Here is a 26792-nt window from a genome sequence, read left to right as displayed (position 1 = left end):
TTCGAAAAATCCCCGAATTTTTAACGCTCCTGGAAGCTAAACCGTTTGAGATCAATTTTTGGGAGTGATGCCAAATGATAGCTTGTGTCATGGGCCTACGCTTTGCACATTGTCAGATTTTTAAAATATCGCCTTCCATTTTAAACCGCCACATCATGCCTATTTTATCAGAATCGTGCCTAATTTTTTTTTACTTTTAAGTTCTCCCGGTTTGAGAACGCGTGGACCTACAGGGATGGGAGTTGTACCCAAATGTAGGTTAGAGTCCCCGCTACCTTTTGGCATCAAAAAATTTGTTTTCATTTTCTTCAAAACTCCGCGATATAGGCGTTCGAACGCTTTGATCTAGAAACAGGGGAGTGGTGCCATATGAAAGCTTATATTCTCAGCTACCCGATAGTGGTATAATCCGGTTTTTCGATTTTTTTCAAAATTCCGAGAAAATCGTGTTTGAAAGTAAGGGTAAAATTTTTTTTCGAAAAATCCCCGAATCTTTGAACGCTCCTGGAAGCTAAACCGTTTGAGAGCAATTTTTGGGAGTGATGCCAAATGATAGCTTGTGTCATGGGCCTACGCTCTGCACATTGTCAGATTTTTAAAAAATCGCCTTCCATGTTAAACCGCCACATCATGCCAATTTTTTCAGAATCGTGCCTATTTTTTTTTTTACTTTTAAGTTCTCCCGGTTTGAGAACGCGTGGACCTACAGGGATAAGAGTTGTACCCAAATGTAGGTTAGAGTCCCCGCTACCTTTTGGCATCAAAAAATTTGTTTTCATTTTCTTCAAAACTCCGCGATACAGGCGTTCGAACGCTTTGATCTAGAAACAGGGGAGTGGTGCCATATTCTCAGCTACCCGATAGTGGTATAATCCGGTTTTTCGATTTTTTTCAAAATTCCGAGAAAATCGTGTTTGAAAGTAAGGGTAAAATTTTTTTTCGAAAAATCCCCGAATCTTTGAACGCTCCTGGAAGCTAAACCCCTTGAGAGCAATTTTTGGGAGTAATGCCAAATGATAGCTTGTATCATGGGCCTACGCTTTGCACATTGTCAGATTTTTAAAAAATCGCCTTCCATGTTAAACCGCCACATCATGCCAATTTTTTCAGAATCGTGCCTATTTTTTTTTTTACTTTTAAGTTCTCCCGGTTTGAGAACGCGTGGACCTACAGGGATAAGAGTTGTACCCAAATGTAGGTTAGAGTCCCCGCTACCTTTTGGCATCAAAAATTTTATTTTTCATTTTCTTCAAAATTCCGAGATATAGGCGTTGGAAGTTGGGGGCGCTCACTTTCAGCTCAGCTCACTTTCAGCTCAGCTCACTTTCAGCTCAGCTCAAATGAGCTGAGCTACGGAACCTAGCTCAAAAGTGAGCTAGCTCAAATTTGAGCTGAGCTGTGAGCTGAGCTGAAATGTGAGCTTTTTGCAACCCTGGCAACTTGCCACATGGAAATTACCACATGCAACTTGTCACATGCAACTTCCCACATGCAACTTGCCACACGCAACTTGCCACATGCAGCCTGCCACATGCAACTTGCCAGACGCAACTTGCCACATACAACTTGCCACATGCAACTTGCCACATGCAACTTGCCACATACAACTTGCCACATGCAACTTGCCACATACAACTTGCCACATGCAACTTGCCACATGTAACTTGCAACGTGTTGTGTGTTTTATGTTTGCCGTACTGCGGCGTACTGCATTTTTAAATACTAAAGTACTGACTACTCTAAAGGTGAAACGACATCCCTGCTACCCATGGTGATCGCGTCATAATCCCTTTGACATTCTTGTCAAAAAGTGAATTTTCATACTCACCCTCCCATAAGAAGTATAACTTCAAAAAAAAATTTGGATCTATGTTTAGGACTAAGCCTAACTAATATATGACCAAACGAAAACAATTCTGACATGTATGATGTCAAATGTCATTATTTGAAGTATAATTGTAATAGATTTTTTCAATAAACCGAGTTTAGTTAAACATTGCAATGAAAACGTGTATGAATAGCAGCCGAGTTTATTTAACTTATTTTACTTAAACTGTGGACTTAGAAGTCATAACTTTAGTAAATCTTTATATGAATATGGCCCATTAGATTCAGGAATTTTGTTCACCAAGTTTTAAAAATATATAAAATTTATGTCAGTCGTATATGAAACATTTCTCACACAAAACTCAACCTCTTAAAAAAAACACCCTTTACTACCAAACATTTTTTATAGAACTTTGTGAATTCTTTGTTCCTGTTTCCTTAAATCTCCATTCTCCATCCCGAATTTCATCAGTGTTTCACATACATGTTGAAGTTAGAAAATAAGTACCTATTAACTAGTAACAACACTTAATATCATCTTCATTTCTTAGGAGTTTCTAGCCCAACAACAGAAAAAAAAAATAAAAGAGAAAATATTTAAACACCTTGGTTTTACTATGTACCTCAAGCAGACATTAATCCATTCGATGTGGTATTAAATTTTTTTTTCGTGTTTAAATTACTAATCTGCAAGTCAAAAACCAGCTCTGTCATAAACATTGGACAGGTTAAGTAGTTAATGGTTATTTTTGCACTTGAGTGTAAATACAATGGTCACGTGCAATTATTTAATTATATGCCATGTGTGTGGTTGAGTTGAGTTTCAAGCTTTTTTGATGGTTGGTTTTGGTTAGTTTAGTTTGATGTTTACTATGCTATTTGTGTCATTATTATTTTTTTTTTTTTAATGTGACACAATTTGACGTATATGTTCTATGTATGCAGTTGGAATTTTGTATTGTTTATTTATGATTCGGAAGTAAAATAGCTACAAAATACTTTTTTTTTGTATTCGGAAGTGTTGAACAAAACTAATTTTGGCAATAATGTACTACCTACCTATTAGTTTTGAATTTGTAATTTTTTTTTCAATTTTAAATCAATGTCATGCAATTTTTTTGTTTGGAAGTTATAGTTTTTCAGTGTCATCAAAAGTTCACGGTTCGAAATTTCAGAGTGACAATAGAAGTTTTAAAGAACCTTTAAGTAGAATAATTATTATTTTCGGAGCTATAAGGCCTTAGCTTTGTCCTCTATAAAGTTTCGCAAGGCCTTAAACAAGTTGAGAAAAATGGTTTTCAATACTTCCTCTTGGACGAAATTTCTTGAAAAAGTTTTCTCTTCGTCAGAATTTTTGTTCAAAATCTTTTAACTGAGTCACTTTTTTACACACTACAATCATCAAAAACCTTAAATCAACAAGATTAAAATAGCTTGAGCCTATTAAAATATTCAAAGTGCAAGTTTATTTCCTTCGAACTTCTTATCAAAATATAGATAATTCTGAATCTTGAAAAAATGTGTAGAATCTTGAAGTCTTATCTGCATAAACTTCTTCTATAATAGCCTAGTTCAAGGTACAAATATTTATTATAATTACTCACCATGCATAGGTCCAATAACAACCATAACAACAATCATCAACATGATAACACGAAGTCGACGTTGATTTTCACCCTTTTTGAATGCTACACGGAATGTTTCCACAACATGTTTCTTATCGAAGAAATCCGAAAGTAAATTTGCTTGTGTTGTTTTCTCTAATTCTTCTTTGGTCTTCCGTTTGGGTTCTTTGAGTATGAAGCATCCATAAAGAAATGATAGTAAGTATAATGTAGCTGATGTAGTAAAGACACCATAGAATCCAATTTGTCTGTGTGTATAGAAGAAATAAAATAAAGTTGCAAGTTTATTATCCGAATCGATTAGATTAGTTTCAATTAAATCAAGTTAGTAGTTGTCTTTTTTTTCAAACAGGGTGTCTCAGGAGAAGTCGAAAGAAATAGAAAAAAATTCGGACCCACTGAAAAAGTTTTGTTTTTATGTTTTTTTAGATAAAATACATTTTTCGCAAATTAAGTAACATTACCTATATAATAAATTCTGCAACGTTAACCGTCTTATGGTGACTTGGCAGAGAAAGAAATACTTTCATATCAGGTGCTGAAAGAATAATCGGTCATGTGGCAATAATCACCCACCCGAGTAAAGATAGAATTCCATCGAACCGCCACCACGCCGCACCACAGCCGCAGCATGTTGAAAAGTCCTTTTCCGCCACACCACCACCGAACAATAGCCGCATAGCAGCCTTGACTAAATTCTCGTACTTTTACAAATGTTTTAATCGTCTTCGAAGTTAATTTGTCATTAACAACAAACTGCCAGTCCGTACAAACATAACTAGGTGGTCGAGTAGTTAGGTTGATAATTCGAAGTGATCTGCACACGATTCGAATATAATTGTTATAGGATAGTATTTTTTTTTTTTAATTTTCTAATCCAAAATTATTTATCATTGTGCGGCGAAATTTTTCATATAAAATGACAGCGTGTGACTGTGGTTCCGCGCCTGATGCGGCAAAATTTTCCGCCAAACGGCGGTGTTGCGGCAGTGGTGCGGCGGTCAAGAAATGTTTTTTGTTTCTATTTAAAAAATCCAATTTCTATTTTTAACCCTTTCGGACCCAGCGTTACTCTCATGTAACATATTTTTAAAAATTCGTAAAATATATTCCATTAAATATTTTTTAGGTTTCGATGGCTCAATTGAAAGATAGTCATGCCTAATTACTGGATTATTACAAAAATTTAGTCAAATATCATACCTTTAATTTTTTTTCATCGAAAAAGGAACTGAATTTCACATTTTTTTCTTCTTTTTTTTTTGCAAACATTTTTTTTTTTATATATGGAATTTTGAAAAAAAGATATAAAAAAAGATATAAAAAAAAATTAATCCAGAAAGTGTTTTGCTTTTTGGCTTAGAAGAAGTAGCAGCTCGACTTTAATTATAAAAAAAAATTTCTAGAAAATGCAATATCATACGAGGGCAGGGTGAAAAGTTATTGGTTGACAATGAGTGTAAAAAACATATTTTATTTTTCGACATAATTTCTTTGGACCTTTACACTCTTGGTCCAGAGTTTATCTAACTACAGTCCACTCCCTCTAAATCGAACTCTCTCTAAGCCGAATTTTAATCTGAGTCGAACTTTTTCACCATTTTTAGTGAACATTTTTGAAGAAAAAATATTAAATAAATCCCTCTAATTCGAATTTCCCTCTAACTTGATTCGATTTTCGAGTCCCGTGAAAGTTCGACTTAGAGGGAGTCGACTGTATATAATTCCTTCCCGATATTGAGAGTCTAAATGGCTTTCAAATTATTTATTTTTTTTAAACCACGGGCTTCATTCACTGCTTCGACTGTTGTTTAGTGTATTTTGTGTAAATATTTTGATAGCAACTCGTCCATAATTACAAATTGCTGCACAAAATCAATTGGATCCTTCTTTAAACGGTCCAAACGGTCATCAGAATTAGCAATTAGCACCTTGTGCAGAGCTTTTTCATGGCTGATTCTTTGTGCAAGATATTTCGAACGCTTTCTTCTTTATATCTTTCGTAGGCTATAACGGTGCCAGAAAACTATCTACCTTGCACTCGTAGTAAATTTTTTCCAGCTCTGCGCTTTATTTTTATTAGCTATCAATTAAGTCAATAGAAAATAATGTTACACATACGCCACAGTGACCACATAAACCTTAAATAAATCATACGATTTTTGGTATTCCTGACTAGATTCCGTTCAAAATTCAGAATTTGATATAGAAAATATGTTAAGAAAATGTATTTTAGATATGTTTTAAGTTGAATTCGTTATTCACTTGAAAACAGACAGCATATAACAAGTAATCTTTAATCTCAAGCATCTTCTACTTTGCAAAAAGAACGACTTTCTATCAATTTATTAATATATTTTTCATCCTGAGCAACACCCTCTACCAAAAATACACACAAGATTATACTCACTTTAGTAATATTCCACTAAATGCCATTCCAAATGGAACACCCAACGAGAAGCATACATTCAAAATTCCTATACGCAGAGTTCGTTCTTCTTCTGTTGTAATATCAGCTATATAACTAAAGACACCCATCATCATGGTAAACCAACCACCTGTCAGACCCGGAAAGAGGGCTTCAGTAATGCCAGCTACTTCCATGGGAACATTCTCGAAATATGTGCACAAAATAAGACCTATGGCACCCATAAATTCACCAATTACAGGTATCAGCATGCATGGCTTTCGTCTGCCATGACGATCGCTCCACGAACCCCAAAACAATATTAGCAGGCATGGTAGTAGACTTTGTATCACCGTTTTCCATGCTGCCATTTTGGCCACTAATTGTTGGACGGTTGCTTCTTCACTGAAAATGAAAAGAAAAAAAAAATATATAAAAAAAAAGAAATAATTCAAACGGAAAAATGAATTGATTGTAAGTTGGGTGTTGAATAATAAAATAAAATGTGGAAGTCTTGGAATTGTAAGTCTTTTGATGTTTTGCAAAGAAAATTAGGTAGGCTCATAAGGAAGGAAGATACATATGTTTGTGAATATCTAATTTATTAACCGTTTTGCCGAACATAGATTGCGGAGTCGTGATTATATTCAACATGACTCATGAGTCTAAAAAGGGACAAAAAAGTAAGTGTTTCAGTGGCATCTTAGACGTTTTTAAGAACGTCAAAAACGTGTGTCACCATAAACACTTTCGAAATCGGCGGAAACAATTTTAAAAAGACAAAATAAAAACTTTAAAAACCCTCAAATCAATACATTTCCTGAGATTTCTGTAAAAACTCAGTTTCATGCTTTCTTCACAAAAAAAAAACCATATTTCCTTTCGGATTGAAGTGAAAAATATTTAAATATTATCTTCAATTTTCAAAGCCCTTCCCGAATTCGAAAAAAATTTAATTCAATTTATTCAAGTCAACCATATCGCACAGACAAATTTACCATCTTCCATGGAATTGCGCGATGTCTTCAACAACATTCCACCGAAAAAATACCGTGCTCTCATTTTTTTCACCCTCTTTGAAGTACATTTTTTGAAAGATTTATTATACAAGACTTGACTTGACAGTATGTGTGTGTTGTGTTATTTCAGTGATTTTTTGATTAAATGTTTTAGATTTACAACTTTCTATTGCATTAATGGATGATTTTTCACACAGCAAATCTGTTGAGCTTTAGAAGAGCATGAAAAGTAAAATACTTAAAAAAAGGGTGGATATAATTTGGATGAAGTATTTATTATCTACATAATGTTTATTCTGGGTTATATTTTTGGATAAAATGTTTTTGTGCAGCTACGTAGTCAGAGAAAAGTTGATTCTTTTTTCAGTTAGTTACGATAAAATTCCTTAATTTTCTAAACATCTGAAAAATCGAAAAAAGTTCTCACGCCTAAATCACCCCGTACCTACTCTCCTTACAATTTATCTAAAACAAAGAATAAAAAAATGAACGTCACTTCGACTTTTAATCGCCTTTGTTTGGGAAATTTGTTTAAAGCAAGTATTGATGAAAAATTAAATATGGTACCAGTAGAAAAAGTAACTAACTTGGTACAGAGAGTTTTCTTTGACTACGGACTTGATACATTAGCATTCACTCGAACATTACTCAAATTTAAAAGGAGGCATATTATTAAATGGATAAGGAATGCTCTGTTTTACATTTAACTTTGCAAGTTAACATCAACATCAGCTGTCAAAGATTTTGTGTCAAAGAGGATGAGCCTTATTTGCAATTAAAAAAAAAGAAAACTCCTTAAATTATAACATTTATCCAATTATCTATTATTTGTTTTTATATTTTGTTTGGTTTTGGATTTTAAAATAGAAAAGTGGTAGCTTATGACTCACAATAATGGTATAGTTTTGTTTATTAATTTTTTTTCTGTGTGTATTCCTGCCTCTATAAGAAGGACAGGCCAACTTTTGAATTGAATATTTTGTTTTTGAAATATTTTAAAAATAAGGGAGCGTATCGGAATCCCGCTTTTTAAAATCCCGTTTTTCGAAAATCCCGAAAAAAAAGTTTCAAAATCCCGTTTTCTAAAATACCGCTTTTTTAAATCCCGTTTTCTGAAATCCCGCATTTTAAAATCCCGTCAAATCCCGAAAATCCCGATTTTTTTACAAAATACATGCTTAATTCACAAATAAAAAAATCATTAGAAATAGACAAAAAATTAGTAAAACTGATTTTTTTTTTCCAACACAATATGTACCTTCAACACATAATGAAAACGGTATTTCTTTTATAAAAATATAAAATGATTAAAGCCTTAAATTGAGTTCACAAGTAAAAGAAATTTCATTTATTTAAATATCAAAATTGTTGAAATGCATCCAAATACAAGTTGAAATATATTTAAATGAAATTTCTTTTGATTATGTAGTGTGTACTTAATTTAAGGTGTTGTGATCATTTTATGTTATAATTAATCTATGGGATTATCACGATTTGATTGTTCTTCTGAAACTTTAAAGTAAATATTAGTTTGTTAATTGATTTCTTTTTAGTATCACATTCCTTACTTTTTCTTATTTTTTTATATATTATATTTTTTGTTAAAGCTTTTAATTAAATGCGTTTAGAACAATGTCTCATTTTTTAATTTGTTTTAGTATCCCGATTTTGCAAGCAAAACTAGTTGTTTTATTTTAAAAAATCGCGCGATTTTTTAAAATAAAACAACTAGTTTTGCTTGCAAAATCGGGATAATAAAAAACGGGATTATAAAAATCGGGATTTTAAAAAGCGGGATTATAAAAAGCGGGATAATGAAAAACGGGATTTTAAAAGCGGGATTTTAAAAAACGGGAATATAAAAAGCGGGATATCGAACCCAACCCTAAAAATAAGCAGAATACTTTTAAAGTTTGGATTTTTATTTTTTAAAGGATTTTTTTATAATGACTTTGTTCATTTATTTTGTTCAAGCTTCGATTTGGATGTGTTGAAACCTAGGTCAAAGCTTCACATTATTTATAACGTTGTCCACATAGGTACACTGTGGCGTATACGTGTTCTAGTTTTTTTTATTTTTTTATTAGAAACACCCTAGTTTTTCTTTTATTTTCATAGTTTTAAAGTTCAGGAAAGATGAGTAATCTGGTACCGAGGTAGTCAGAAAAACTAGTTATGTTATTTTTTCATGAGAGAATGTATTTTTTAGGAAGTGAGATGATTTCCAACTAGAAGCGAAACACTCTGTAAACAAAATGCAGTACCTTCTTACTTTTCAAAAAAAAAAAAGAAATTTGTTAAAAAATACATACGTCTCTATAAAAAAAAATTTCGTGGAAATAGGTTAAATCCTTTTACAAGAAAGTCAGAGAGTAAGAAAACGGGTCTATTTTATAAATCAGTTTGAAAACAGCCAAACTCTTACCAATTTATTTTTCAGGCCTAGAACGTTTTTTAGGGCTTATTAAACATAGTAAAATAGCAAACAAATTTATTTCACGATGTATCCCGATCTGAATATTTTTTCGACCTTCAACTATCTATTGCATACATTCTAGGATCTTCAAATTCCAACCGATTTATATGTTTTCCCCGTGGAGAACATATTTAAAAATAAAATGGTGTATAAATCATGAGATTTTGAGTAAAAAACCCTGACTTCTTAAGCTGAAGAATGTCAAAAAAACTTTTTTTTCTACATTTTTTTCCACTTTGAATTGATTTCTTCCCAAATTCAACGAGGTTGAGAATTGACTAGACAAAATTAAAAAAAAAAAAAAGAGTGTGTGTACACATGTACACTCGACTGAAGTTATACTTCTCATTCAGTATATGTATGTAAATGAATTTCATTTGATATTTTTAATTTCTATTATTAAATTAATTAATCCACACACAGAGAAAAAATAGACCACATAAAATAGAACAAAAACAATAAGATTTCTCTATGGTTACCTGACTACCCCAGAAGAGATTGCCGAAATAATTAACCTATCCAAACCGAAAAAATCTGCTGGACCGGATGGCATCTCCAACTTCATCATAAAGAGGCTCCCGCAAACAGTGATAATCTTCTTGGCTATCATCCTCAACAACTGCATAAACAACTGCTACTTCCCACAGAAATGGAAAACTGCAAGAATTGTGGCGATTCCTAAGAAAGGTGCTAGGAACATCATCTCCAATTACAGACCAATCTCTCTTCTCAACAATCTTAGTAAGCTCTTGGAAGAGCTGACACTCAGGAAGCTGAAGAAGTTTTGCAGCGATAACAACATCATCCCAGACATGCAGTTCGGTTTTCGGGAGAAGCACTCCACACTGCATCCGCTCATGAAGTTCCACCAAGACATCACCTCAGCTTTAAACAACAATCAAGTTACCGTCGCATGCTTTCTGGATGTCGAGAAAGCATTTGACAGCGTATGGATCGATGCCCTTATCCATAAACTTCATTTACTAAGCTTTCCTTTGGCACTAATTAAAATTATTTTTTCTTTTCTCTCTTCCTTAAACTTTTTTGTGCAAGTGGAGGATCGGAAATCACCAATGAAAGTCATTCGAGCTGGAGTTGCTCAAGGATCCAAACTTGGCCCCTTTCTATACAGCATCCTGACATCAGACCAACCGCCTGCAAGTGAGTGCGAGAACCTGCTTTACGCGGACGATTCACTCACATACTGCAAGTCCATCTCGCCAAACATAGCTGCCAGGAAAGTCGAAGCTCACATTCGGAAACTGTATGAGTTCTACAGTAAATGGGGTATCCGGATCAACTCATCCAAGTCGGAACTATTGTGCCTTAGACGATCAGGAGGAAGAGGCAGTCGATCGGCTGGAAGCTGCAGAAGCATCACATTGACACTTCCAGATGGAACTAGATTGCCAGCCAAACGCAGCGCCAAGTACTTAGGAATCAACTTTAACGAGCTCCTCAGATTCAACAATCACTCCCGTTTGGTCCTCAAAAAAGCCAACTTTGCCTTCCATCGCCTTCACCCTCTGATAAAAAAAAGAACAGGATTAAGTCAACCAACGAAACTCTTGATCTACAAGCAGCTTCTGCGACCTGTCATTGCCTACAGCTTTCCGGTATGGTATACCATCTCCAAGACAGCCATGAAGGAACTACAAATGTTCGAGAGAAAAATACTGAGGATGTGCACCGGACTTTACTTCGATCGACAGCGACAAAAATACTACAGCAACAAGCGACTCTACGAGGAAGCAAAAATCATACCACTGGACAAGTATCTACTGCGATCGGCGAAGATACTTGTAGGAAATATCGCCAACCACCCCAATCAGCTGATGATAAGAATGATAGCCCAACAACGACATCCGGAACCTAGGTACCTTTGCGCTTTGGATATACTGGATGAGCACATAATTTCAATGGACAACGAAGAAGCAGTTAACTTTTACGCCGACACCCAGTCGGCATACTATAGTGGCTAAACGCCAATCAAACCAACCCAACTCAATAAACCCCACAACTGGACATCCGGGTCTGAACACCCCGAGGACAACCTAGTCAGCAGACTTTTTAAATTAAGTTTATCCATGTATAATATTTATTTATATTTTATAACTGAGTCATTGTATAAGGTTAGGCCCCTTCTGTGCCAACAAAATTTTATATCAACCAATGTATCTTAGAAATACACTCCGTTTCAACTGAATAAGCACACAAATTTTCAAAGGTATTTTGTCCATTTTTTCCTAAGATTAAGCTTTCATGTAACATTTGATGATGTTTATCGTTAGCTTGTGATGTTGAGAAACCAAATCAGAAAGAATAATTCTCAAAGTGCCGCTATTTTTTTCGTGTTCTCTTACAAAGCGTCCCATATGGAAAAATGCAGTTTTTTTTTGCGTCAACTGAATAGACACACGGTCTTTAAAGGTCAATATCTTCGTTATTTGTGAGAGTTTTGAGGTGATTGGCATACCAAATGAAAGGTTGAAATGTTCTTATTGAGATTTTGTTATTTAATTAAAATTAAAAAAAAAGTAGTAGATTAAAAGCTTTGAATACTGTCGACAGAGCTAAAATTAATTTGTTAACGGAACAAGTACTGACCGGGTCTGCTATAGCTACCAAAATTGATCGGAGTTTTAGTGTGTTGCCTATTCGTACCTCAAAAATAAAAGTTCGTACAGGAAAAATATGAATTAAGGTAAAAAACGGCAAAAATAGCAGTTAATCGACGAGAAAGCTGGTGTTTCTGTAATTGTTTCAACACTCCGCAGAGTAATCAACAGCACGGATCATTTTAACCCATTAAAAGTCCAAAAGAAACCAACTTTAAACAAGCAACAAAAAGGTATTCGTTTAGAATTTTCTAGACTCCATATGAGCTGGAAAAATGAGTGACGCAAAGTGGTTTTTTTCATTTGAAAAAGGTCAATTTTGATGGCCCCGATGACTTCAATTATGAATCCATCAAAATTGACCTTTTTCAAATGAAAAAAACCACTTTGCGTCACTCATTTTTCCAGCTCATATGGAGTCTAGAAAATTCTAAACGAATACCTTTTTGTTGCTTGTTTAAAGTTGGTTTCTTTTGGACTTTTAATGGGTTAAAATGATCCGTGCTGTTAATTACTCTGCGGAGTGTTGAAACAATTACAGAAACACCAGCTTTCTCGTCGATTAACTGCTATTTTTGCCGTTTTTTACCTTAATTCATATTTTTCCTGTACGAACTTTTATTTTTGAGGTACGAATAGGCAACACACTAAAACTCCGATCAATTTTGGTAGCTATAGCAGACCCGGTCAGTACTTGTTCCGTTAACAAATTAATTTTAGATCTGTCGACAGTATTCAAAGCTTTTAATCTACTACTTTTTTTTTTAATTTTAATTAAATAACAAAATCTCAATAAGAACATTTCAACCTTTCATTTGGTATGCCAATCACCTCAAAACTCTCACAAATAACGAAGATATTGACCTTTAAAGACCGTGTGTCTATTCAGTTGACGCAAAAAAAAACTGCATTTTTCCATATGGGACGCTTTGTAAGAGAACACGAAAAAAAATAGCGGCACTTTGAGAATTATTCTTTCTGATTTGGTTTCTCAACATCACAAGCTAACGATAAACATCATCAAATGTTACATGAAAGCTTAACCTTAGGAAAAAATGGACAAAATACCATTGAAAATTTGTGTGCTTATTCAGTTGAAACGGAGTGTAAGTTAATTTTAAGTCAATTGTAAATAACAAGTTCAATAAACTAAATTGAATTGAAAATTTCTCTATGGTTTTCATCCAAGAAGGAAACCTTATTAAAACAATCGGGTTTTCCTTATTGTTTTAAAATCTGCAAAAAAATAAAAAAAACGATGACCAGGCTGGGAATTGAACTGGAGACTTCAAATCATTAGTCGCACACCTTACCACCTGAACCAACCTGCCATGAAAATATTGATCGCGATTTTTATTCAAGTGCTAACTTGCAAAAAAAATCAACTTTTCAGTCAAATTTTAATAAGATTTTCTCTATAAAAATAATAAGAAATCTCCTTAAAAAAACCTTATTAATCGTTGATTTTAATAAGATTTCCTTATGAAATGTATGGACGGTAAAACAATATGGCAATCTGTTAGTTTTTAGCGGGTCATATTTTTCTCTGTGCACTTCGTTTTTTACATTTTTATCAAGTGAACAATAAATTAATTCTTTCATCCTCCTTGCGTCCATGTAGTTTTCAATTTAATCTGTGAACTTTACTCATGTTGTGCGGTTCAGAACGTACTATATATGGTTAACGAAAGTAAATGATTGCGCATAAAATGTGCGATATGGTAATTTTATGAGAATTGTGTGTGCTTCAGCACTAGTAGTAGCAATATGGAACTTGCAGGGTTGCTACAAAGCTCAAAAGTGAGCTGAGCTCAGCTCGCAGCTCAGCTCAAATTTTGAGCTAGCTCACTTTTGAGATATGTACCATAGCTCATCAGCTCATTTGAGCTGAGCTGAAAGTGAGCTGAGCTGAAAGTGAGCTGAGCTGATGGTTGAGCTGAGCTGTTGGGTGAGCTAAGGTAAAGTGAGCTGAGCTGAGCTGTGATGGGTGAGAGGATACATTGATTTTTATTTGGAAAGTATAATGAAATATGAAGATATTTTAAACTTTTATATAACACCATAGCTTAAGATGTTTGGTTCTAGTTATTAATGGAATTATTTTAACACATAGATATTTTTATAAATAAGACATATAATTTTTCGTGATCTTTTCTCTTGGTGTTTTTGATAGTAAATATATTTCTATTGTTTTTAGTAAAATATTTCTTTTTTTATCATAAAAATTCCGGTACAATCCGGTTTTTCGACTTTTTTCAAAATTCCGAGAAAATCGCATTTGAAAGTTGGGGTAAATTTTTTTTTCGAAAAATCCCCGAATCTTTAAACGCTCCTGGAAGCTAAACCACTTTAGAGCAATTTTTGGGAGTGATGCTAAATGATAGCTTGTGTCATGGGCCTACGCTTTGCACATTATCAGATTTTAAAAAAATCGCCTTCCATGTTAAACCACCACATCATGCCTTTTTTTTCAGAATCGCGCCTATTTTTTTTTAATTTTAAGTTCTCCCGGTTTGAGAACGCGTTTACCTACAGGGATGAGAGTTGTACCCAAATGTAGGTTAGAGTCCCCGCTACCTTTTGGCATCAAAAAATTTTTTTTCATTTTCTTCAAAATTCCGCGATATAGGCGTTGGAACGCTTTGATTTAGAGACAGGGGAGTGGTGCCATATGAAAGCTTATATTCTCAGCTACCCGATAGTGGTATAATCCGGTTTTTCGATTTTTTTTTCAAAATTCCGAGAAAATCGCCTTTGAAAGTTGGGGTAAAATTTTTTTTCGAAAAATCACCGAATATTTGAACGCTCCTGGAAGCTAAACCGCTTGAGAGCAATTTTTGGGAGTGATGCCAAATGATAGCTTGTGTCATGGGCCTACGCTTTGCACATTGTCAGATTTTTAAAAAATCGCCTTCCATGTTAAACCGCCACATCATGCCTATTTTTTCAGAATCGTGCCTATTTTTTTTTTACTTTTAAGTTCTCCCGGTTTGAGAGCGCGTGGACCTACAATGATGGGAATTGCACCCAAATGTAGGTTAAAGTCCCCGCTATCTTTTGGCATCAAAAAATTTTATTTTCATTTTCTTCAAAATTCCGCGATATAGGCGTTGGAACGCTTTGATCTAGAGACAGGGGAGTGGTGCCATATGAAAGCTTATATTCTCAGCTAGCCGATAGTGGTATAATCCGGTTTTTCGATTTTTTTAAAAATTCCGAGAAAATCGCGTTTGAAAGTTGGGGTAAAATTTTTTTTCGAAAAATCCCCGAATATTTGAATGCTCCTGGAAGCTAAACCGCTTGAGAGCAATTTTTCGGAGCGATACCCAATGATAGCTTGTGTCATGGGCCTACGCTTTGCACATTCTCAGATTTTTAAAAAATCATCTTCCATGTTAAACCGCCACATCATACCTAGTTTTTCAGAATCGGGCTTAACTTTTTTTTTACCTTTAAGTTCACCCGGTTTGAGAACGCGTGCACCTACAGGGATGGGAGTTGTACCCAAATGTAGGTTAGAGTCCTCGCTACCTTTTGGCATCAAAAATTTTTTTTTTCATTTTTTTCAAAATTCCGAGATATAGGCGTTGGAAGTTGGGGCGCTCACTTTCAGCTCAGCTCACTTTCAGCTCAGCTCAAATGAGCTAAGCTATGGTACCTAGCTAAAATTTGAGCTGAGCTGTGAGCTGAGCTGAAATGTGAGCTTTTTGCAACCCTGGCAACTTGCCACATGGAAATTACCACATGCAACTTGCCACACGCAACTTGCCACATGCAACTTGCCACACGCAACTTGCCACATACAACTTGCCACATGCAACTTGCCACATACGACTTGCCACATGCAACTTGCCACATGAAACATGTAACTTGCAACGTGTTGTGTGTTTTATGTTTGCCGTACTGCGGCGTACTGCATTTTTAACTACTAAAGTACTGCCTACTCTAAAGGTGAAACGACAGCCCTGCTACCCAGGGTGATCGCGTCATAATCCCTTTGACATTCTTGTCAAAAAGTAAATTTTCATACCCACCCTCCCATAAGAAGTATAACTTCAAAAATTATAGGGCGACAAGTCTGATAAAACTTAAATGATCTCCGCCCGAGTACTTTTTGAGTGTTAAACAGTTTAATAATTCGAAAATTTTAATTGTTATTTCAAAAGCAGGGCCTTATCTGCGGGCAAACTTTTTCAGAAAATTGATTTTCAAAAAAATTTCAACCTTTTTATAAATCGAAAATGTTTTTAATTTAGTTACTAACTGTAGGTATTGTAAATGTATTAGAAAATTTCAATGAAATAGATGGTTATTGAGATTTGGTGAAACGCACTTTTGTGAAACAACATGACATGATTTCAACAAATTCGCTTTCTGACTAAATTTCGCCCTTCCCAGGCCACTTGTGTTAGAAAGAATATTGAAAAAAATTATTCGATTTCGAAAATGGTGATGATTTTATGAGAAGTTATATTTTGGGAACTATTCACAATTTAGAGACGGTTTTAGGCTCAAATGGTAAGAAATTTTACTAATTTGTGATACATCGTTTTTGTCAACAACTGGTCCCTTAGGCAAAGACTGTAGATTCTGGTAATGCAGATTTGGAAATAATGCTATCCATACTTTTGTCCGAAAACTTAGGATGTTCTGAACTTAGGGTGAAGTCTGCCAAAAATATGAAATACCGGGTTGAGATTTAACGAAAGGTCTGTTGTACAGAGTAGAGTAGATAAATTTGTATAATGTATAATTTCTTGAACTTTTTCTTAAACTTCTTAAAATAATACGAATTAAGTAAAACATTGGTCCCAATTTGAATCTTTGTGTTGATTTAAAGGTTTTTATAGTATTTTTTTTTTTTTTAATATGGTTTTTAACAACATATTTTAAGTTAAACCCATCCATAAATATAATAACTAAGTTCTTATATAAGTAAATTAAAATTATGTTAAATATACTTACATTGTGTAATTTTGAGTTTCTCTGCGTGTAAGTGCATCACAAACTTCATCACCATAAGCCATATTAACACGACAGGCTTTTTCTAAATTAAGATTTTGTGTTGCTAATCCAGCTAAGACACTTGGCATAATATAACAAGCCAACATTGGCTCAACTGTTATATTGTTCCATATGTGGCTAAGTTTTTCTTTCCAATTCATCTTTTGCCATTGTAATGGTTTTGTATCCATTGTTTTTTTGTCCATTTTAGATGGTTATCTGGAAAATAAAAAATTGTCAAAATATTTTAAAATATTTTTATTTTGAATAAATTTTTGCAGAAATAGGATCATAAAAATAATAAATAAGAAAAAAAAATCGACTTAAGTATGATTTCATGCTTAATTAGTTCTTAATTGTTTAACCTTTCTTCAGAACTTAAAAAAACAGCTTCTATAAATATTTACTTTATTTGTTAACATTGTTTTTTTTAAATAAACCGAGACATCAATTTATCAATTAGGTCTTTGTTATTGTGATGCTGATGAAATTATTTATTTTTTAGCAGCTGACAAAATTAAATACCTTCAACTTTTATCACCAGACCTGCATCTTATTTATTTGCCTTTAAAACGAGGTAACTTATTTGATATCTTATAGAAAATAATTTTTAGGAGACGGAATGTCAAAACTGACAGCACGTTTTTAAAGTTACACTAAGACGTGATTTTTTGTTATTCAAACCACACATTTTTTGCAGCCTTTTACCCTATTTTAATGTCAATTTAATGCATTAGACAATTTGGAAAACGATTCACGTGTTACTTTATTTGTTCTATTTATTTGTTGTTCATAAATCAATAAAATTAATATTTAACTTCCTTAAAATTAAGAATAACAAATATGTTTTGTATGTTCTTTAGTTAATCCAATTCGCGGCTTAAACAAAACAAAAATAATAAATACCTAAGAACTTGCCCTTGAAAAATGCGTCATTTTTATGTTCAACTGTTGTTTTTTTTTTTTTTTGCTTTTTTATACAATTGAAAGCAATTATTCAATTGTGGAACACAAGTTGTGGATACAAATTGCAAACTCTTCATAACAGTTGGTTTAGTTTAGTTTTTTTTTTCTAAAATTGATAATTGTTCAGGCAAGCAATTATTTACTGAACACAAGCAAGTACAAGTAGTCTAAAAAAATAATAATGTATATCAACAACAAATATTTAGTCATTCAATTTGTTAAAGAAGTAAAGTATAAATACTGAAATAGTGTTCATCTAATAAATCACGAATCATGATGATTTTATAATTATATTTAGGTTAGTATGTAACAGATAGTTGTTAACTACTTTTTGTGACAAAGTGACCGGTGATGGTATGAACATAAATAAATGTTGAGTATATTTAACTTTTCAATTAAAATGGATTGATTGGTCGTAACATAAGTTTGGTATAGGTACAAACATTTCATATTACAATTATGGAGCTTTAAATTGTTGTTCGCAAGAAAAATAACACACAACTTTTGGAATGGACCTATGTATATCTAATTAAACAAAGTTGAACCAGATTGCTTCGAAAGATTTTTGAACAATTCAGCCAATTTTCAATCGATTTTGATAACAAAAAAAAAAAAATTAGAAATTAAAAAATAAAAAATAAAATAAAAACAAATTTTTTGCCCTTAATCCCGATTTTGGGGATGCATCAAAAATTACTTGTCATATACTAATTTTGGGAAAGTCTAAGGGCGGAATTCAGAGTCGTCAATCAAGAAAAAATTTTTTTCTCAAGCACAAGATAGTTTAAGATGACATTTCTGAGTGATTGGTCAAGCATTTACTACAAAATTTCTTCGTTGATATTCATAAGCTAAAATTCAAGAAACACTTAGATTTTCTGAAGGTAACGAGTAGCTGAAGTTGGCCAAACGCAAGAGCAAATGCTCACTTGAGTAAAATTTTTACTTGAGTGACGACTCTGAATTCCGCTTTAATTTTCTCACAAACGGCTCCTAAGATTTTGATAAAAAATATCTTTTCATGAAAAAAGTTTTTTTTTTTTTCAAAAATTACACTGGCACACAAAAAAAAAAAGTGTCATGTACCAGGAACCAGACCTATCTTTCTATATGTTTTTGGGCACGCTGAATCCGAATTTTAAATCCGTTTGGCCCGGTCACCCTCCAGTTTTGAGCTGTGAGTGCATTTGGTTTGAATTTTTATGACTTTTTTGGAGTATTTTCCATTTTTCTCAAAACTGCATACTTTTTTCGAAGCTCAATTTCATTAAACGAGTAGTTTTTTTTTCATTTAAAAAACAAATTTAATGTTTTTTTTTTTATATTTTTTTATTTATTTTCATATATGTAAATTTACCAAAGTTGTATAAAAAAAGTATTAAAATTTTTTAAAGATTTGAATACTTAGATCAAGTACATTCGACCCAGTCGTGCATTTTATTTTATTTTATTTTATTTTTATTTGCATTTGACAGTCTGCTCTGATCCGAATATTTTAGACGATAATTGGGTTATTATTGTATATAAATGTATTATAGTCTGATGTATAAGGTTACAGTACTAGAACGGCTTAAGCAAATAATGTGCTTAAAGAAATGATTTGCCATAATAAATTGTTAATCGACACATGCCACGGGACCCTTATTATGGACGGGAGGGGGCCCTTAATATTTGTTGTAACTGCATTTAAAGTTAATATCTTAAACAAAAAAATAATATAGGATTTTGAAGATTTCAACTGTTGGAGATTTTCCCAAGTATCTTAAAATGTATTAGTTTTATGGTAAACTTTTTAACCACTTTTTTGTTTATTATTATTTTCCTCATAAGAATAAATTAATAAAACACTATGTTTATCACACATTTGTCGAAGAAAATTGAAAAATTATCATGAACAAGAAAAAATTAACAGCCTTTTAAAATGTATATCTGACCAACCAAAAAAGATATTAACATTTTGTAAACGCACCTACAAAGAATAATATTTCCTCTTAAAATAAAGACCTTTACCAATTTCCTACCATTATTATTAACAGAGAAATTATTATCATTAACATGAAAGAAGGTACACCAAAGTTAGTGTTTTCTTAAATTATCGCTAAGTGGTATCCACTTTGCAGATAGAGCATTGCTATGAAATAGTTTTGTTCTTAGAATTTACCCAGAAATTACACCTTTAAATTGCCCTTATCTTATAGTGGATTTTATTCAAAGTTTTGTTGCCTTTAAAATATCATGTACTAATTTTTATTAATATTATGAATTACTTTTGTGTGCTTTTAAATATTTTTTTTTTTAATATTTATACATATTTTTATATGGTTCTGCACAATATTATTAAAAAAAAAACAAATGTAATTTGGTTACTGATTACCAGGGATAGGATGTTGTGGAATTTGCCTTTTTTCCTTGTTCAATCGTACGACATCATAGATTAAAAACAAACACGTTTCACGTCCCCTTCGTGCCAAATATATGCATTTTATTTTGCCTTTTCTTTCGTTATTGCCTTTTTTGCCTTTTCTCTTGTTATTGCCTTTTTTTGCCTTTTTCTATGTTTTTTATCTTTTTAGCAAACAAAAAGCTAACTTACTCAATATATTACTAACTCAATAAATCTATATTAAGGATTCACTAATTACCCCACACAAACGAAATTCGAGTGAAAAGATCTACCTATGCAAATTGTTTGTCTGCCATTGCTACCATTTATTGCCTTCTATCAAAGATTATAGAATACAAAGATGTCGCATCCCATACAAATTATCGGAACCCCAAATTTTTCGGGTGGTACGTGATATGGCGTACCACAACATGTTGCTAGTAGGAAAATGTTGCGAGAGCGAGGGAATTCCTTAAAAAAATTGGAATCTCTTAAAAAAAATTACTGTGGCCTTCTCTCTTTTTCTTTTTTGTTCTCGTGTCCTTGTGTGTTGTGTTATGAAGCGCACTATCGTTGCGACAAGGGTGATGGTATTTGTTTTCTTTTTTATTTTCTACTATTGAAGTATCGTGCTGTAAGGATATTCTTTATTTTATTTTCCTTGCGTTGCTGATTATTTTAAGTAGCTAAGAATTTTTTAAGCCGAGGGTGGTTTTCTGTTTTCTGTTTTTATTTTTGTTTTCTTTTTTTGTATGATCGTGCACACACATTATTATATGGATGTTTTTTTGTTTCGTTTGCGACGCAGAGATACCCAAAGGAGATGGGAAACTTTCGTACGTTTTACCCCCCAAAACCCATTTGTTTATTTCGTGTTGTTGTAATCTCTTTTGTATTCGTGAATAAATGTGAAAAACACACATAGTGTAGCCACGGTGTTTTTACGCACACCTAAGCAAAAATCTACGATTTTTCACGTATATACTTAGCCAAAAATGTATATTTTTTCACGCATACTTATCCAAAAATGTCTAAAGCAGCTTGTAGGCAAACCCGTATGACGTCAGAAGTTTCTCATCTCTTTTGGGTATCTCTGTTGCGACGGCAAAATAATGTTGATTTTATTTTTGGTTGAAATTTATTTTCATGGTTTGTTGTGAGTTTGCTTCAAGTTTTTTTTCTTTGGTAGGGCAGGTAAAGTATTGAAAGAGTTATTTAGTGTGGCTAATAAGGGAAGGTAAGGTATTGAGGATTTATTTTGCGTGGATGGTGAGGGCAGGTAAATTATAATTATTTATTATAAAAAAAAGGATATAGGAAATATAAATTTTTTTTTTTAATTTTTATTTGCTTTTTGGAAATTTTACAATTTGGTGATTATTTTAAAAATTAATAACTCTGGTTCTATTTGCGCTAGAAACTTTATAGGTTAAAAAAAATTAAATCTTCAATTAAAAAAAAATGAAAAGTGATATTATTCGATTTAACAATATGTATGTATAAATCTTTGAATCAATATTTAAAGATTGCCCCACACTTATATCATTTTTTGTATCGCATTGTGCGTCTTTAAAAATTGTTGGCTTTAAAAAGTTGTAACTTATTTTATCGGCGTCATACACTTACATATGATTGAGGCGTATAATTAAAGCTCAAATAATAATTTTTTTAGTATAGGTTGTTATATAAAAAAAATTAACAAGAGGTTGATGTTTTTTTTTAAATAAAAACTGGTAGCATTAAAAGATTCCACCTCTTTTTGTTGATATCGTACGGAAGCAGTTAATATTCTTAGCTGAAATAATGGTATAAAATTTGTAGTAGATTGTTATGTGATTTTAATAATCATTTTTATACATTTTTTTAACGAACAGACTTAAATTTAGTTTAATTCTTGAGAAAAAATAGTACACTTTGGGATGCTACATTTTTTTTGTAAAATTTTCATAAAAAAATATTTGACAAAATTATAAAGAAAAGTTTTCTGGGCGTTTCAACCGTTTTGTATTTTTCAATTTTTAATTTGATATGACAGAAAATTGAAATTTACTGATAAGATATATAAGATATATAATATGATAAGAAATATAATATATTTTAGATAATACTCCCTTCTATCTAAAAAGTGTCGGGTGCCAGCTCGCAAATCCAGGCAAGTACTCGGCAACCTTATCCAAATGCCAAAAAACAAGTAATTTTTGTGTTTTTTTTTAGCATTTTAGTAGGGTTGCCGAGTACTTGTCTGCATTTGCGAGGTGGCACCCGACATGTTTTAGATAGAAGAGGGTCTTAGCTAAACATGATGCATTTTATAGCCTTTAACTCTATCAAATATTATACACTTTGGCCAAAAAAACAAGTGATTTTTGCGTTTTTTAGCATTTTAGTAGGGTTGCCGAGTGTTTGTCTGCATTTGCGAGGTGGCACCCGACATGTTTTAGATAGAAGAGGGTCTTAGCTAAACATGATGCATTTTATAGCCTTTAACTCTATCAAATATTATACACTTTGGCCAAAAAACAAGTGATTTTTGCGTTTTTTAGCATTTGGATAGGGTTGCCGAGTACTTGTCTGCATTTTCGAGGTGGCACCCGACATTTTTTAGATAGAAGAGAGTCTAAGCTAAACAGGATGTATTTTATAGAGATTAACTCTATCAAATATTATACACTTTGGCCAAAAACAATTGATTTTTGCGTTTTTTAGCATTTGGATAGGGTTGCTGAGTACTTCCCTGCATTTGCGAGGTGGCACTCGACACTTTTTAGATAGAAGGGAGTATTATCTAAAATATATCGTATAGTTTAGCTTTCTAGTGCATAAAAAGTTATACTGTTTTGTTCAAAGAAGATTTTTGTCAGTGTTGTATTCATTTGAATGGGGTTGTCGCATTTGTAGGGTTACGTTCTTTATATTATTTTATTATTTTTTTTTAATATTTTGACTTTCGTTTGGCATTTAAAAAAAAAATTTATCTGGCCAAATAACAAAGATATGAATGTATTAGTTATGTGACAATTTTTCCTTTCAAATAGGGTTGCCACATGGAAGTTCCCATTTTTGAAGTGGCAACCCTATTTTTTTATTTTCAGTATCAACTTATCTTTCATTTGACACCAATTTTAACCTCTAACCTTATGAGCTAAGTAACTCGACGGTCGCCTCTCCGACTATTACATTCTTTCTCTCAACAAATGCCTTTTTATGCCTTTTTAGGAGTTTTATTTTGCCTTTTTCAAAGTTTTTAGGTCCACAAGATCCTATCCCTGCTGATTACCGATTACTGATTACTGTTATCATTAATCTATCATTAATCAGATCACTTTTTTTTACCAACATTGACCGTGGCGCATTGCTTAGAATGATGGGCTGTCAACCCAGAGGTTCTTAGTTCAATTATGGCCTCCGCCACCCAGATTTTTTTTTTTTCAGGGGCATGGGTGCTAGGAATTGACAAGAGTCATCCAAAAGAGCATCTCTGCTGTGAATATACATAGATCCATACATACATATATCTGCCACAGTCGTGTTAAAAATATAGCAATCTTCTCAAAACCTCATTAGTGTTAATTTAATGTTTTATGATCGTGAAAACTAAAAAAGTTTTTTTTTTTCACATTTACCAAGTCAGTATTATGTTTAATCTACGTCAATTAGGTGCAACACGTGCACACGTTTTCCCACAGCTACTACAGCTGATAGAAGAATAGATACTCTCGATTTCATTATGTAAGGATGTATTTTTTTTTTTTAAATTGATTACTGGTTAGAATTTATCGAATGTAAAAGATACAACAATTATTGTATCTGTCTACAATAATTGCACTTACTTACCCAAGATTATGAAATTCAAAACATTCTTTGTTTTTACCTTGACAACTATTAAAACTGCAGACGATTGTATAATTTTGTTTGTTTTTGTTGTTATGAAAATCTATAGGAAGGGAATGAATAATAACATTACAACTGCTAGCTGATGGAATTATGCTTAGGTATTATACCGGCCGGTAAGCCAAGGTCAATTGCACAAAGAAAAAAAAAACCATGTCAATCTATGATTTAAATAATTTGAGAGCTCAGCATGAAATTAAGTAAGAAAAGGTACAGAGCTAGAGCTACCTATATTTAACCTACTCAAACTATTGGGATCGTCAGTTATTGTTGGTGGTTGGTTGGTTGTTGATGATTGATTGGTTTTCTTGACACACAATTTATTTTTATACGACAAAAAAAAAAAGACAGAGGACAACCTACAAAAAAAAAGATTCACGAAAAAGATGTTTACCTACAACTGATTATATAAAGATGTCATAGGAAGTTGATGTGGGTGAAAATTTACATAATCTTCAAAAAAAAATTTATTTTTTATCTTGACACAAGGAAATAATGCAAATTGTGACAGTGCTATATTCTTTTCAACTCGAGCTCAGGTTACTCAAAAACAGTTCATAGCCACAGGAAGGGAAGGTATATTAAAAGTATCCAAGTCACCTGAAGATAAGACATTATGTCCTTTTTTCGAGGACGCGTTTTGACAAATTGGGTAGCAACATAAGAGTATTTATGTGACCGTCTAGGACTGTAATTTCATGCGTTAGATAAACACATACAAAAAATAAAACTTGATTTTTACGAATACAAAAAAAAAAATATTTAAAAAAAACAAAAACTAAAATCTTATGCCACTTTTAAGTACTAATATTATCATAATATCAACATCCAAAAACTCCAAAAAAATGAGGTCCCATTATCGAAAAATTGATTTTTCAAAAACCATAAGGCTATTATAACAATAGTGGGCCATAAAATTCAGTTTTTAGCTACGAGAGATTTAAGAGGGTTTTTTTTTTAAACAACATTTTTTTGAGTGCCAACTAGTTTTGTAGTCTAGTAAAAAGTCATTCGTAATGATAGGTAATGTATCATATTTTTTTTTCTTGTCTTCCTATCCTTTTACAAATGTTTATGATTTATTTTATTATTTTTGAAATAGGTTTTTTACTTATCCAAAGATTGTCGAGTTTTTACTAAGTATTTATTTATTAAAGGAGAATGTTCAAGATTGCTTAAATGTTGCCTTCTAACTGCAAAATGCACTTAAAAACTAATACTTTAAGTGCATATTTTTGTTAGATGAAGATTTTAATAAATCATTTCATAAAACAGACATTTTGACATTTTCATCCTACGAAAAAATCCTAATGCAAAAAATGTGGGACTCTAAATTTGAGTAGGGTAGAAATGTGTTTTGAATAGTTCTCAAAAATGTCATTTATTCACGGCGCACTCATTCAACCCTGGAATAGAGTTGTTTCTTAACATCTTCAATTTTTGCGACAGCACGTCTGCCATATTCTTGTACACAAAAAGGAAGAGCGTCGTTTAAAAGTTTTCTATATAATGCTTACAAATGTTCACTTTTTGGAAATGTAGAAGAAGACTCGTGTTGGGGTCAAAATTCTGCCGGGGTCAAAATTCTTTTTTCAAAATTCTGCTTTGAAAAATTGTTATTTTCAAAATTCTGGTTTTCAAAATTCTGCTTTCAAAATTTTGATTTTCAAAATTTTGGTTTTCAAAAGTCTGCTTTCATAATTCTGTTATACAAAATTCTGCAAAAAATAAAATAAAAAAGGGTTTAGAAAATGACAAAAGCACGCGCTTTTTAATTTATTGCAGAATTTTGAAAATCATCTACATACTTTAAAAATTTTCTGCGTTCTTGATTAAGTACTTACTTACTTTCTCAATTTTGTAATTTTATTTTTTTTTTCTTTTGATAAACCTATTAATTTAAAAATACATATTTAGAAAGGGTTAAATATTTTCGAAAAATATTATGAAAATTTATTAATTTTAAAGAAAAATGAATATTTAAAAAAAATGGTAAATTTAGTTTTCAACGCAACGGAATAATATAGGAAAGAACTTAAATTGAAAAACATTGATGAGATGACTTTTTGTTTAGTACGCGTTATGCTATGAAAAACAAATAGTAAGCAGAATTTGTTTGTTCAAACATACCTATGCTGGCAGAATTTTTAAAAACAGAATATAAAAAATAGAAAAAATCTGAATTTTTAAAAATTGAATTTTCGTTAAAAAAATCAGAATTTTTAAAAACCAGAATTTTGACCCGCATTCGAAAAGTTATTATTTTTATAATATTTTATATAAAAATTTGTACCATAAGAGCAAATAAGTGCAGTTTACTTCTACTGCTAAGGGACTTCAATTTCTTGGTCCATTCATCTACAATTGCTAATGAATTATTTAACTATGTATTTCAAATCACAGATAATGGTCAACAATTATTGTCAAATGATGTCATTATTAAGTCAACGATAGACAAATATTAATTATATATTTAACTAAGTACCTACTTATATTTAATATGAAATTACTTTTAATACCTATAAGAAAATGTTCCACATACGCCCCAGTGACCATTTAAACTTGTGCTCTGTCTA

General features: G+C 32.3%; 1 protein-coding gene across 2 annotated transcripts in view; it reads right to left on the bottom strand.

Annotated features, from left to right (window-relative positions):
- Positions 1-26792, bottom strand: part of LOC129913596 (tetracycline resistance protein, class A) — a 76374-nt gene that overhangs the window by 17513 nt on the left and 32069 nt on the right. For both annotated transcript variants that reach the window (XM_055992357.1, XM_055992356.1), the window contains 3 exons: positions 16938-17195; positions 5863-6264; positions 3432-3700 (listed from right to left, as the gene is read on the bottom strand). In XM_055992357.1, coding sequence (XP_055848332.1) covers positions 3432-3700; positions 5863-6264; positions 16938-17182 — 916 coding nt within the window. In that variant the 5' untranslated portion in view covers positions 17183-17195. The remainder of the gene's footprint in view (positions 1-3431; positions 3701-5862; positions 6265-16937; positions 17196-26792) is intronic.

Source organism: Episyrphus balteatus, chromosome 3, assembly GCF_945859705.1.
Source record: "Episyrphus balteatus chromosome 3, idEpiBalt1.1, whole genome shotgun sequence".
NCBI lineage: Eukaryota > Metazoa > Arthropoda > Insecta > Diptera > Syrphidae > Episyrphus > Episyrphus balteatus.
This window is presented reverse-complemented; position numbering and strand designations above follow the sequence as displayed.